At 49.7% G+C, this 14340-nt stretch overlaps 2 protein-coding genes across 2 annotated transcripts; both read right to left on the reverse strand.

Moving 5' to 3' along the window:
• Positions 1–88: 88 nt before the first annotated feature.
• LOC139459450 (uncharacterized) lies at positions 89–1570 on the reverse strand. The gene is made up of 2 exons (XM_071240896.1): positions 1562–1570; positions 89–1279 (listed from the first exon to the last, which is right to left on the reverse strand). Exons 1-2 carry the CDS (start codon positions 1568–1570, stop codon positions 89–91), a joined length of 1200 nt encoding a protein of 399 aa, XP_071096997.1.
• LOC139459600 (1-acyl-sn-glycerol-3-phosphate acyltransferase alpha-like) lies at positions 1524–11537 on the reverse strand. The gene is made up of 6 exons (XM_071241163.1): positions 10837–11537; positions 9334–9467; positions 8088–8266; positions 6364–6459; positions 4808–4880; positions 1524–1932 (listed from the first exon to the last, which is right to left on the reverse strand). Exons 1-6 carry the CDS (start codon positions 11010–11012, stop codon positions 1784–1786), a joined length of 807 nt encoding a protein of 268 aa, XP_071097264.1. The 5' UTR covers positions 11013–11537; the 3' UTR covers positions 1524–1783.
• Positions 11538–14340: the final 2803 nt, after the last annotated feature.

Raw genomic sequence — 14340 nt, forward strand, 5'->3', positions numbered from 1 at the left:
TGACGAGCGAACGCTTTAACCACTAGGCTACCCGACCGCCCCTGTATGTTTAAAAGTCACCCTTGAGGCTTTACGCAGACTACCCGGACTAGGGTGGGGTTGGGCATTTTCGGGGAGGCAGACACACGGCCTGGGGAGGGGTCCGGTGATGTGTGGGGAAGGGAGAGACACGGCCTGGGGTGGGGAACGGTGATGTGTGGGGAAGACAGACACACGGGCTGGGGTGGGCTCCGGCTGTGTAGGGGAGGCAGACACACGGGCTTGGGTGGGGTCCGGTAATGTGTTGGGAAGGCAGACAAAGGGGCTGGGGTGGGGTCCGGCTGTGTAGGGGAGGCAGACACACGGGCTGGGGTGGGGTCCGGCTGTGTAGGGGATGCAGACACACGGGCTGGGGTGGGGTCCGGTGATGTGTAGGGGAGGCAGACACACGGGCTGGGTTGGGGTCCGGTGATGTGTAGGGGAGACAGACACACGGGCCTGGGGTGGGGTCCGGTAGTGTGTTGGGAAGGCAGACAAAGGGGCTGGGGTGGGGTCCGGCTGTGTAGGGGAGGCAGACACACGGGCCTGGGGTGGGGTCCGGCTGTGTAGGGGATGCAGACACACGGGCTGGGGTGGGGTCCGGTGATGTGTAGGGGAGGCAGACACACGGGATGGGGTGGGGTCCGGCTGTGTAGGGGATGCAGACACACGGGCTGGGGTGGGGTCCGGTGATGTGTAGGGGATGCAGACACACGGGCTGGGGTGGGGTCCGGTGATGTGTAGGGGAGGCAGACACACGGGCTGGGTTGGGGTCCGGTGATGTGTAGGGGAGACAGACACACGGGCCTGGGGTGGGGTCCGGTAGTGTGTTGGGAAGGCAGACAAAGGGGCTGGGGTGGGGTCCGGCTGTGTAGGGGAGGCAGACACACGGGCCTGGGGTGGGGTCCGGCTGTGTAGGGGATGCAGACACACGGGCTGGGGTGGGGTCCGGTGATGTGTAGGGGAGGCAGACACACGGGCTAGGGTGGGGTCCGGTGATGTGTAGGGGAGGCAGACACACGGGCTGGGGTGGGGTCCGGCTGTCTAGGGAAGGCAGACACAAGGCCTGGGGTGGGGTCCGACCGTGTGGGGGAGGCAGACACACGGGCTGGGGTGGGGTCCGGTAATGTGGTGGGGGAGGCAGACACGCGGGCTGGGGTGGGGTCCGGTGATGTGTAGGGGAGGCAGACACACGGGCTGGGGTGGGGTCCGGCTGTGTAGGGGAGGCAGACACACGGGCTGGGGTGGGGTCCGGTGATGTCTAGGGAAGGCAGACACAAGGCCTGGGGTGGGGTCCGGCTGTGTAGGGGAGGCAGACACACGGGCTGGGGTGGGGTCCGGTGATGTGTAGGGGAGGCAGACACGCGGGCTGGGGTGGGGTCCGGTAATGTGTGGGGAAGGCAGACACACGGGCTCGGGTGGGGGCCGGCTGTGTGGGGAAGGGAGACACACGATTTTCAAAGGGTCGGTCAACGGACCTATTAGAAGTCTAATAAGAGCAAACAAAAACCACAGAAGTATTTATTACAAGGGCATTATATACACTGTTCATTTCTTTCTTGGAGTACGACCTGGTCTAGCACAGCCCAGGCATGTGATGTTACATCCTATATTTGCCACAGTTGTCTTCTGGTTCTCTCCACCCCATGGAGATAGCGGTCTCCCCGTGTTGTGGAAGTAGTACTGTGTGTCATGGCGTCAGTCGGGAAACACAAATACACCGAAACAACAAACAACTTGTTCCACTTCCGGCAGCGAAGAAGGATCATTGGGTACAGCCACCAGATGGAGGTGGTGACGTCCGGTTATAAACCTCCAACATCCGGGTATAGACGTTGTCCGTGAGCTCCGTGACGTCATCCGACGTCATCCCGGTAGTTGGGACGGGAGGCAGGCACGTGATGGTGAACCGTCCTGTTGGGACAAAGTCAGTGAGAATTGGTCAGTGATATGACACACTAAACAGGCCACAGAACACGGCCCTAAACACGACATGATACCATACACAACCCGACGTACAACACAACATGATGTTCTACACAACCCGACGTACAACACAACATGATGTTCTACACAACCCGACGTACAACACAACATGATGTTCTACACAACACGACGTACAACACAACATGATGTTCTACACAACACGACGTACAACACAACATGATGTTCTACACAACCCGACGTACAACACAACATGATGTTCTACACAACCCGACGTACAACACAACATGATGTTCTACACAACCCGACGTACAACACAACATGATGTCCTACACAACACGACGTACAACACAACATGATGTTCTACACAACACGACGTACAACACAACATGATGTTCTACACAACACGACGTACAACACAACATGATGTTCTACACAACACGACGTACAACACAACATGATGTTCTACACAACACGACGTACAACACAACATGATGTTCTACACAACACGACGTACAACACAACATGATGTTCTACACAACACGACGTACAACACAACATGATGTTCTACATAACACGACGTACAACACAACATGATGTCCTACACAACACGACGTACAACACAACATGATGTTCTACACAACACGACGTACAACACAACATGATGTTCTACACAACACGACGTACAACACAACAAGATGTTCTACACAACACGACGTACAACATAACATGATGTTCTACACAACACGACGTACAACACAACATGATGTTCTTCACAACACGACGTACAACACAACATGATGTTCTACACAACACGACGTACAACATAACATGATGTTCTACACAACACGACGTACAACACAACATGATGTTGTACACAACACGACGTACAACACAACATGATGTTCTACACAACACGACGTACAACACAACATGATGTTCTACACAACACGACGTACAACACAACATGATGTTCTACACAACACGACGTACAACACAACATGATGTTCTACACAACACGACGTACAACACAACATGATGTTCTACACAACACGACGTACAACACAACATGATGTTCTACACAACACGACTTACAACACAACATGATGTTCTACACAACACGACGTACAACATAACATGATGTTCTACACAACACGACGTACAACACAACATGATGTCCTACACAACACGACGTACAACACAACATGATGTTCTACACAACACGACGTACAACACAACATGATGTTCTACACAACACGACGTACAACACAACATGATGTTCTACACAACACGACGTACAACATAACATGATGTTCTACACAGGACGACACAACAACAAACAACACTCAACACTCAGCACACAAAATGAAACACTTGATGTTCTACACCATAGAATAAACTACACAATACGACTCAAGACAGACATTATGCGACATCTACTCTGGTGCGGTGGTTCACTTCACTGTCGGATTCAGTCAGTGGTTCATGACACATGTTGACTTGATGTGTTAATACCATGGACATGACACACATTGCCCTGGTGTGTTATATCCGGTTGCTATGATACATACGATCAGATGTCATCCATTCAACTAATGTTCACCCCAATGGAATCTGTTTCGTGGTCTGATCGAGACTGGCTCTAATTCTCTGGCGTTGATGTTTCATATTTTATGCGTCAGTCATACACCTGATGTGTTGATATCTCTGAGCGGATGTAGAGGGGGGAGTTCGAAGTGATGCGCGTCTCAGACATTTACCACTTTGGTGCAACCCACGAACACGAGTATGGTGCTGGCAACCCAGGAAACATATTCAGAACCAACCGGGCTTCGAACTCACAAAGGAATATTGAGAGTTCTCTGAGAGGGTGGAGAGGGTGGAGTGGGATATTTAGAATATCTCTGAAATGACGACGTAGAAGGGATATTGAGAAATTGAATTTGCAAGGGTGTAGAGGGAGCACTGACAGCGCTGAGAGATCTTTGAGAGGGTGGAGAGGGAACATTAAGAGTTCTCTGAGAGGGTGAAGAGGGAGATTTGAAACATCTCTGAGATGATGCAGAAAGGGTATTGAGAAATCTTTGAAAGGATGTAGAGGGAGCACTGAGAGATCTTTGAGAAGGTGCAGGGGGGGGGGTATTTAGAGATCTGTGAGAGCGTGGAGAGAGAACATTGATAGATCTTTGAGTGAGTGAGTGAGCGAGTGAGTGAGTGAGTGAGTACGGTTTTCCACCACTTTTAGCAATATTCCAGCAATATCACGGCGGGGGACACCAGAAATGGGCTTCACACATTGTACCCATGTCGGGAATCGAACCCGGGTCTTCGGCGTGACGAGCGAACGCTTTAACCACTAGGCTACCCGACCGCCCCGATAGATCTTTGAGACGATGTAGTTAGAGTATTGACTTAAAGTCAATAAAAGTGCATAGCAAGAAAAATGAGTGTTCAACGAGAAGAGTATAGAGTGAGTGAGTATGCTTTTACACAATTTTTTGATATATTCCAGCAATATCGCGAAGGAAGACACCAGAAATGGGCTTCACCCATTGTACCCATGTTGGTTTTCGAACCCGGGTCTTTGGCGTGACGACCGAACGCTTTAACCACTAGACTACAAACACGCCCCGAGTTCAACGAGAAGGATATAGACGGCGTGAGTGAGTTTGGTTTGACGCCGCTATGAAAAGTATTTAAGTTGAATCACAGCTTAATGTGGCATAAAAACATGACGTAATGCATACCTTAGTTATAACGCACGAGCTCTGGTCGCAGGTCACTGAATACATAGCGAGTTCTCTAGAGTTTTGAAGGAGAAAGTATCAAAGTACTGAGCACCTACCCGTATCAAAATGCTTGTTCTCCTTGTCATAGAATCCAGAGTAGGAGGAGAAGACCACGGGGACCACGGGCACCTGCACTGACAGACGGTTGACACTTACTACATGTCTTAACACCTGCACTTACTACATGTCTCGACACCTGCACTTACTACATGTCTTAACACCTGCACTTACTACACGTCTAGACACCTGCACTTACTACACGTCTAGACACCTGCACTTACTACATGTCTCGACACCTGCACTTACTACATGTCTCGTCACCTGAACTTACTACATGTCTCGACCCCTGCACTTACTACATGTCTCGTCACCTGCACTTACTACATGTCTTAACACCTGCACATACTACATGTCTCGACACCTGCACTTACTACATGTCTCGACACCTGCACTAACTACATGTCTTAACACCTGCACTAACTACATGTCTCGACACCTGCACTTACTACATGTCTTAACACCTGCACTTACTACATGTCTTAACACCTGCACTTATTACATGTCTTAACACCTGCACTTACTACATGTCTCGACACCTGCACTTACTACATGTCTTAACACCTGCACTTACTACATGTCTCGACACCTGCACTAACTACATGTCTCGACACCTGCACTTACTACAAGTCTCGACACCTGCACTAACTACATGTCTCAATACCTGCACTTACTACATGTCTTAACACCTGCACTTATTACATGTCTCGACACCTGCACTTACTACATGTCTTTACACCTGCACTTACTACATGTCTCGACACCTGCACTAACTGCATGTCTCGACACCTGCACTTACTACAAGTCTCGACACCTGCACTAACTACATGTCTTAACACCTGCACTTACTACATGTCTTAACACCTGCACTTACTACATGTCTCGACACCTGCACTTACTACATGTCTCGACACCTGCACTTACTACATGTCTCGACACCTGCACTAACTGCATGTCTCGACACCTGCACTTACTACAAGTCTCGACACCTGCACTAACTACATGTCTTAACACCTGCACTTACTACATGTCTTAACACCTGCACTTACTACAAGTCTCGACACCTGCACTAACTACATGTCTCAATACCTGCACTTACTACATGTCTTAACACCTGCACTTACTACATGTCTCGACACCTGCACTTACTACATGTCTCGACACCTGCACTTACTACATGTCTCGACACCTACACTAACTACATGTCTCGACACCTGCACTTACTACAAGTCTCGACACCTGCACTAACTACATGTCTTAACACCTGCACTAACTACATGTCTCGACACCTGCACTAACTACATGTCTCAATACCTGCACTTACTACATGTCTTAACACCTGCACTTACTACATGTCTCGACACCTGAACTTACTCCATGTCTTGACACCTGCACTTACTACATGTCTCGACACCTGCACTTACTACACGTCTCAACACCTGCACTTACTACATGTCTCAACACATGCACTGACCACTTTCTTATATCTCAACCCACTAGTGACAACGCTCGACTGTTCTAGTCTAGTAGATATTCCCCTTCCCGCTCTACTTACCTTTGCCTGTACTGCCAGATGGAACGCCCCCTTCTTGAAGGGCAGCAGGGATCCCCCGTGGTTCCTCTTTCCCTCGGGGAAGATCCACACCTTGCACTGCAGAGGACATGAATTACATTGTCTTTATAGACTGTCACGTCCCTAACACACTACACTACAGAGGTACCTGTAGTGTGTCAATCAACTGTCTCTGCATAAACATGCACTGTACTACATGTTCTGTGGCACTCGTGCTTATGGGCTTCGTGCGTGCCCTTGTACGTCAACCTCGACTACAGCATCTCTTTACGTCAACCTCGACTACAGCATCTCTTTACGTCAACCTCGACTACAGCATCTCTTTACGTCAACCTCGACTACAGCATCTCTTTACGTCAACTTCGACTACAGCATCTCTTTACGTCAACCTCGACTACAGCATCTCTTTACGTCAACCTCGACTACAGCGTCTCTTTACGTCAACCTCGACTACAGCGTCTCTTTACGTCAACCTCGACTACAGCATCTCTTTACGTCAACCTCGACTACAGCTTCTCTTTACGTCAACCTCGACTACAGCTTCTCTTTACGTCAACCTCGACTACAGCATCTCTTTACGTCAACCTCGACTACAGCTTCTCTTTACGTCAACCTCGACTACAGCGTCTCTTTACGTCAACCTCGACTACAGCTTCTCTTTACGTCAACCTCGACTACAGCGTCTCTTTACGTCAACCTCGACTACAGCGTCTCTTTACGTCAACCTCGACTACAGCGTCTCTTTACGTCAACCTCGACTACAGCGTCTCTTTACGTCAACCTCGACTACAACGTTTATGTACGTCAACCTCGACTACAGCGTCTGTTTACGTCAACCTCGACTACAGCGTTTATGTACGTCAACCTCGACTACAGCGTCTCTCTACGTCAACCTCGACTACAGCGTCTCTTTACGTCAATCTCAACTACAGCGTTTATGTACGTCAACCTCGACTACAGCGTCTGTTTACGTCAACCTCGACTGATGTCTCTGTACGGCATCCCCAACTGATGGTGTCTCTGTACGGCAACCTTGACTTATAGCGTCCGTGTACGTCAACCTCGACTGATAGCGTCTCTGTACGTCACCCCGGACCTATAGCTTTTCTGCACCTTATCCCTGACCTACACTAAAGTACTCATGGAAATGAAAAAAGTCCAAATTGACATGGCAGAAACAGGCTATAGGCATTATGCAAATTAGCCTGGAAAAAAAAGTTATCAAAACAACAATAAAAAGAACAGGTATGTTTATGTACATAAAAATAATGACATGTAAGTTGTTGTTTGAGAAGGGAATATGTTACTTTTACGTTCTGATATTTTGACGATGATTCACTATCCCACAATGCCACTGACAAATCACTAACCACTGACAATCACATGCACGTGGGTTTCAAGCACCTGTTTTCACCTGTCGTCAAGGTGTCATAGGTCATGGACATTCACCTTGATCTACTAACACCTGGTTATGCTCAGTTTCACAGTAGTCTGTTATGTTCATATTTTTACACACTTTTACGTGTAAAAAGACATAAAAACCTTTGATACGCTGTATTTGTGCCAAGGCCCAATTAGTACCAATTGAGTTGTTTGAATATTTATATATTTTGTATATCAACTGCATTTATTTAAAATCTGAGATCGAAAAAACAGGTTTTTTTCATTTCCGTGAGAACTTTAGTTACGCGTTGACCTTGACCCACCTTGTCTCTGTTGATGATGTCAGCTGTCTTCGCCATGGTGGACATGGCCTTCTCCTTGTCCAGGCGGTCAATGAAAATGCCGCCGCTCAACCATATCGCCAGTCCGAAAGGTCCTGCTGCGTACTTAATCTCCTTCTTAGCCAGACAAGTACAATTCGGGGGCTTGATAACAGCCATTCCTGGGTGCACAAATATAACGTCACGTCAGTAAACACGTCATCCTAAACGCGCCGCAATTCGCTGAGGAGGGTTCTGTCCCTTGTGCACGCCAGGAACCTATGATTGTTTCGCCCGGTTCGCCCCCCGAGTATGTTTCTAGGTTTGTCAGCACCATATCTGTGTTCGTGGGTTTCACCGAAGCGGTAAACATCAGTGACGAGCATCACTTCGAGTTTTCCTCCCACATCAAGCTGATACGCCGTGATATAACTGGAATACAGTTCGAAGCTGCGTTACACCCAGATCACAAAGCCACATCACCTGACACGCATAATGATGATATTTTACGAGCGCTTTGTATTCTCATAAAATCATCCAGTAGGTTCAGTGAGTGAGTGAGTATGGTTTTACGCCGCTTTTAGCAATATTCCAGCAATATCACGGCGGGGGACACCAGAAATTGGCTTCACACATTGTAACCATGTCGGGAATCGAACCCGGGTCTTCGGCGTGACGAGCGAACGCTTTAACCACTAGGCCACCCGACCGCCCCTCATAAAAATCATCCAGTAGGTTCAGTGAGTGAGTGAGTATGGTTTTACGCCGCTTTTAGCAATATTCCAGCAATATCACGGCGGGGGACACCAGAAATGGGCTTCACACATTGTTACCATGTCGGGAATCGAACCCGGGTCTTCGGCGTGACAAGCGAACGCTTTAACCACTAGGCCCTGAGACCCTGAGAGATCTGTGACTCACACATAAGATCCAAGGAGATCTTATTCACCTTTGCGATCTGACTCGCCCGTGAGATCTATGGAGATCTGACTCGCCCATGAGATCCAGGGAGATCTGACTCATCCATAAGACAGAGGGAGATCTGACTCGCCCGTGAGATCCATTGAGATCTGACTCACCCATGAGATCAAGGGAAATCTGAGACTCGCCAGTGAGGTCTTGGGAGCTCTGACTCACCCATGAGATGTGGAGAGATCTGACTCACCCATGGGATCCAAGGAGCTCTGACTCACCCATTTGATCCAGAGAGCTCTGACTCACCCATTAGATCCAGGGAGCTTTGACTCACCCATTAGATCCAAGGAGCTCTGGTGGTTGGACACTAGGATGTACGGTTCATCTGAACGGAGGTTCTCCTCATCAATCACTTCCGTATGGATACCAAACGCCTTCCGCACCAGGTTGAACGCTACAGCAGCATAACTGAAATATAGCATCCGGTTATAATAAAGAGTTATGTCAGAGTGATCTGCGGCCTTTTAATACACAAACGAGCTAGGCACTACTTATTGGTATGACAGATAACAAACACGCTATACCTGATACTAAAGTGAGTTAGTGGGCGAGTATTCAGCCGCATCTACCCACTGGTTCAATATACACTGTGTAACAGACACTACCCCCTTATACCACAGGTAACAGACGCTCCCCACTTATACACCAGGTAACAGACACTTCCCCCTTATACCACAGGTAACAGACACTCCCCACTTATACACCGGGTAACAGACACTACCTCCTTATACACCAGGTAAAAGACGCTCCCCACAAATACACCAGATAACAGACACTACCCCCTTATACCACAGGTAATAGACACGCCCCACTTATACACCAGGTAACAGACACTACCCCCTTATACCACAGGTAACAGACACTCCCCACTTATACACCAGATAACAGACACTACCCCCTTATACCACAGGTAACAGACGATAACCCCTTATACCACAGGTAACATACACTCCCCACTTATACACCAGGTAACAGACTCTCCCCACTTCTACAACAGGTAACAGACACTACCCCCTTATACACCAGGTAACAGACACTCCCCAATTCTACAACAGGTAACAGACACTACCCCCTTATACCACAGGTAACATACACTACCCCCTTTTACCACAGGTAACAGACACTCCCCACTTATACCACAGGTAACAGACACTACCCCCTTATACCACAGGTAATAGACACTCCCCACTTATACACCAGGTAACAGACACTACCCCCTTATACCACAGGTAACAGACACTACCCACTTCTACAACAGGTAACAGACACTACCCACTTATACCACAGGTATCAGACACTCCCCACTTATACCACAGGTAACAGACACTCCCCACTTCTACAACAGCTAACAGACACTACCCCCTTATACAATAAGTAACATACGCTCAACTCCTTTGCATCATGCTTACAGACGCTCCCCACTTATACAGCAGATAACAGACGCTTTCCCCTTATACAATACGAAACGAACACTACCCACTTATATAACAGGTAACTGACACTCCACACTACACTAACATCTAGTCTCTGAAATAAACATCGTTTACAGAAAAAAAAGTTGTTAAATTATAGTTAGAAAATATTTTAAAAAGGAGCCCAGAGACTTTCTTCATTTTAAGATAATGCGGTAATCTAGACTTACCAAACATTATCGGCTTGCATGGGCTGTATTGGATATATTTGTTTCAGGGTCTGCATGACAGACACTCCCCACTAATACAACAGAGAACAGACTCTCCCCACCAACAGAGGGGCTGGGAAAACATGGCGGACATACCTGAAGTTGTTTAAGTCTTTCGGTTTGAAGAGAGACAGAATTGTGACCCCTGACCCTATGGCTGTGAGGAGCACGTAGTAGATGGTGAACTTGACGTAGTACTTGAGGGTGTGGCTAATTTGGAGGAGGACCGGGAGAACCAGGAGGAAGACCAGCAGTACCACCCACACATACATTCCGGGGGGTCAGCACGGGGGGGCACAATACAGACACACAATACACACTTGTAGTTACGCGGCTTGGTTCACGCTAGCTGCACGGGTTGATTCGCCTGTTTCCGCTTCTGTTTTCACTTTCGTTTTCACTTTCCTTTACACTCTTCTTTTCACGTCTGTTTTCGGTCAGTTATGTCCTGCCCGTAGGGGTTAGATCAGCTATAAGCTTCACAAACTGTACATTCCGTGAGCGCAAATACGGGGAGCCTTGCCGAACTGTACACTTGACAACATTGGTATGTGGGTCACGTGACAGCAAGTGTCCACGAGGCGGATGTTTGTTTGTGTGGAGCACGTGAATCTGTTGCCGGAGGAGGTGAGATGCGGGTGAGGTCTGGCTTGAGGTGCGGGTGTGATGTGGGTGAGATGGGGCGGCGGTTACAGCGGCAGAAACCCTCGCTTTGACTGAGGGGACTTACAATCAGCCAGTCAGGTCGGGATGACCTCCCACAGTGCACACTTCCAGCACTGATATATGACATGTATTGTTACCAGTGTCAGCGAGGCCACCGTGGCGACGTGTGACAAATATCGGTTATCAGCTCATGTAGAGCAAGGGACATAACACTGGGGAGGGCGGGGCTCACCAGTAACAGGGGTGTGTAGCAAGGGACATAACACTAGGGAGGGCGGGGTTCACCAGTAACAGGGGTGTGTAGCAAGGGACATAACACTGAGGAGGGCGGGGCTCACCAGTAACAGGGGTGTGTAGCAAGGGACATAACACTGAGGAGGGCGGGGCTGACCAGTAACAGGGGTGTGTAGCAAGGGACATAACACGGGGGAGGGCGGGGCTCACCAGTAACAGGGGTGTGTAGCAAGGGACATAACACTGAGGAGGGCGGGGCTCACCAGTAACAGGGGTGTGTAGCAAGGGACATAACACTGGGGAGGGAGGGGCTCACCAGTAACAGGGGTATGTAGCAAGGGACATAACACTGGGGAGGGCGGGGCTGACCAGTAACAGGGGTGTGTAGCAAGGGACATAACACTGAGGAGGGCGGGGCTGACCAGTAACAGGGGTGTGTAGCAAGGGACATAACACTGGGGAGGGCGGGGCTGACCAGTAACAGGGGTGTGTAGCAAGGGACATAACACAGGGAGGGCGGGGCTCACCAGTAACAGCGATGTGTCGGAAGGGACATTACACTGGGAGTGCGGGGCTCACCAGTAACAGGGGTGTGTAGCAAGGGACATAACACAGGGAGGGCGGGGCTCACCAGTAACAGCGATGTGTCGGAAGGGATATAACACTGGGAGGGTGGGGTTTACCAATAACAGCGATGTGTAGCAAGGGACATAACACAGGGAGGGCAGGGCTCACCAGTAACAGCGATGTGTAGCAAGGGACATAACACAGGGAGGGCAGGGCTCACCAGTAACAGCGATGTGTAGCAAGGGACATAACACTGGGAAGGGCGGGGCTCACCAGTAACAGGGATGTGTAGCAAGGGACATAACACAGGGAGGGCGGGGCTCACCAGTAACAGGGATGTGTAGCAAGGGACATAACACAGGGAGGGCAGGGCTCACCAGTAACAGCGATGTGTAGCAAGGGACATAACACTGGGAAGGGCGGGGCTCACCAGTAACAGGGATGTGTAGCAAGGGACATAACACAGGGAGGGCGGGGCTCACCAGTAACAGGGATGTGTAGCAAGGGACATAACACAGGGAGGGCAGGGCTCACCAGTAACAGCGATGTGTAGCAAGGGACATAACACTGGGAAGGGCGGGGCTCACCAGTAACAGGGATGTGTAGCAAGGGACATAACACAGGGAGGGCGGGGCTCACCAGTAACAGCGATGTGTCGGAAGGGATATAACACTGGGAGGGTGGGGTTTACCAATAACAGCAATGTGTAGCAAGGGACATAACACAGGGAGGGCAGGGCTCACCAGTAACAGCGATGTGTCGGAAGGGACATAACACTGGGAGTGCGGGGCTCACCTGCTATTCGACTTTGTATGTGTTTGTGACGGGTGCCACCATAGGATAAGCAGGATAATCGCACCTTTATGCGAACACCTGGTGTCATTATAGTTATTCATAAGCACATACGCCTGACATAGTCAGGAATCGCTCAGTGGACTAAACCACAACATATTACGGTATTATGGATAGATTGTTTGCAAATGTAACTTATCTACCTTTGTCCAGAACATTAAACTCCAGCTCCCTACAAGAACTCTGGGGTCACTGTGGATGAATCTGGTGCCATCAATGAATAGAAGGCTTCTGGACAATGGTAATACAGGTAATGCTCAGACCCCTTGGTAACGCATCATCTGGAGGGATGGCACCATGACTGGACCCCTGGACCACACATCATCTGGAGGGATGGCGACATGACTAATCCTCTTGGCCACGCATCATCTGGAAGGATGGCGCCATGACTAGACCTCTGGGCCACGCATCATGTGGAGGGATGGCACCATGACTAATCCTCTTGGCCACGCATCATGTGGAGGGATGGCGCCATGACTAGAACCCTTGGCCACGCATCATCTGGAGGGATGACACCATGACAAGACCCCTGGACCACACATCATCTGGAGGGATGGCACCATGACTAGACCTTTCGGCCATGCATCATCTGGAAGGATGGCACCATGACTAGACCTTTCGGCCATGCATCATCTGGAGGGATGGCACCATGACTAGACCTTTCGGCCATGCATCATCTGGAGGGATGGCACCATGTTCAGAACTCTGGGCCACGCATCATCTAGAGGGATGGCACAAATACTTGACCTCTGGGCCACGCATCATCTGGAGGGATGGCACCATGACCAAAACCCTTGGCCACGCATCCTCTGGAGGGAGGGCACCAATAGAAGACCCCTGGGCCACGCACCATCTGGAGGGATGGCATCATGACAAGACCTCTGCACCAAGTTTCATCCGGAGGGATGGTACCATGTTCAGAACTCTGGACCACGCATCATCTAGATTGATGGCACCAGTACTAGACCTCTGGGCCACGCATCATCCGGAGGGAAGGCACCATGACTAAACCTCTTTGGCCACGCATCATCTGGAGGGATGGCACCATGACTAGACCTCTGGGCCACGTATCATCTGGAGGGATGGCACCATGACTAGACCTCTGGGCCACGCATCATCTGGAGGGATGGCACCATGACTAATCCTCTGGGCCACGCATCATCTGGAGGGATGACACCATGACAAGACCCCTGGACCACACATCATCTGGAGGGATGGCACCATGACTAATCCTCTTGGCCATGCATCATCTGGAGGGATGACACCATGACAAGACCCCTG

The sequence above is a fragment of the Haliotis cracherodii genome, unplaced genomic scaffold (assembly GCF_022045235.1).
Source record: "Haliotis cracherodii isolate W230 unplaced genomic scaffold, xgHalCrac1.p SCAF_13, whole genome shotgun sequence".
Classification (NCBI taxonomy): domain Eukaryota; kingdom Metazoa; phylum Mollusca; class Gastropoda; order Lepetellida; family Haliotidae; genus Haliotis; species Haliotis cracherodii.

Excerpts from the sequence above, each read along its gene's own strand:
- LOC139459600 (XM_071241163.1), bottom strand. The coding sequence starts at position 11,012 with ATGTATGTGTGGGTGGTACTGCTGGTCTTCCTCCTGGTTCTCCCGGTC. Across the intron at positions 9,468-10,836 it reads AAAGACTTAAACAACTTCAG|TTATGCTGCTGTAGCGTTCA; the intron begins GTATGTCCGCCA and ends GCTATATTTCAG. Across the intron at positions 4,881-6,363 it reads ATCTGGCAGTACAGGCAAAG|GTGCCCGTGGTCCCCGTGGT; the intron begins GTAAGTAGAGCG and ends CTGTCAGTGCAG.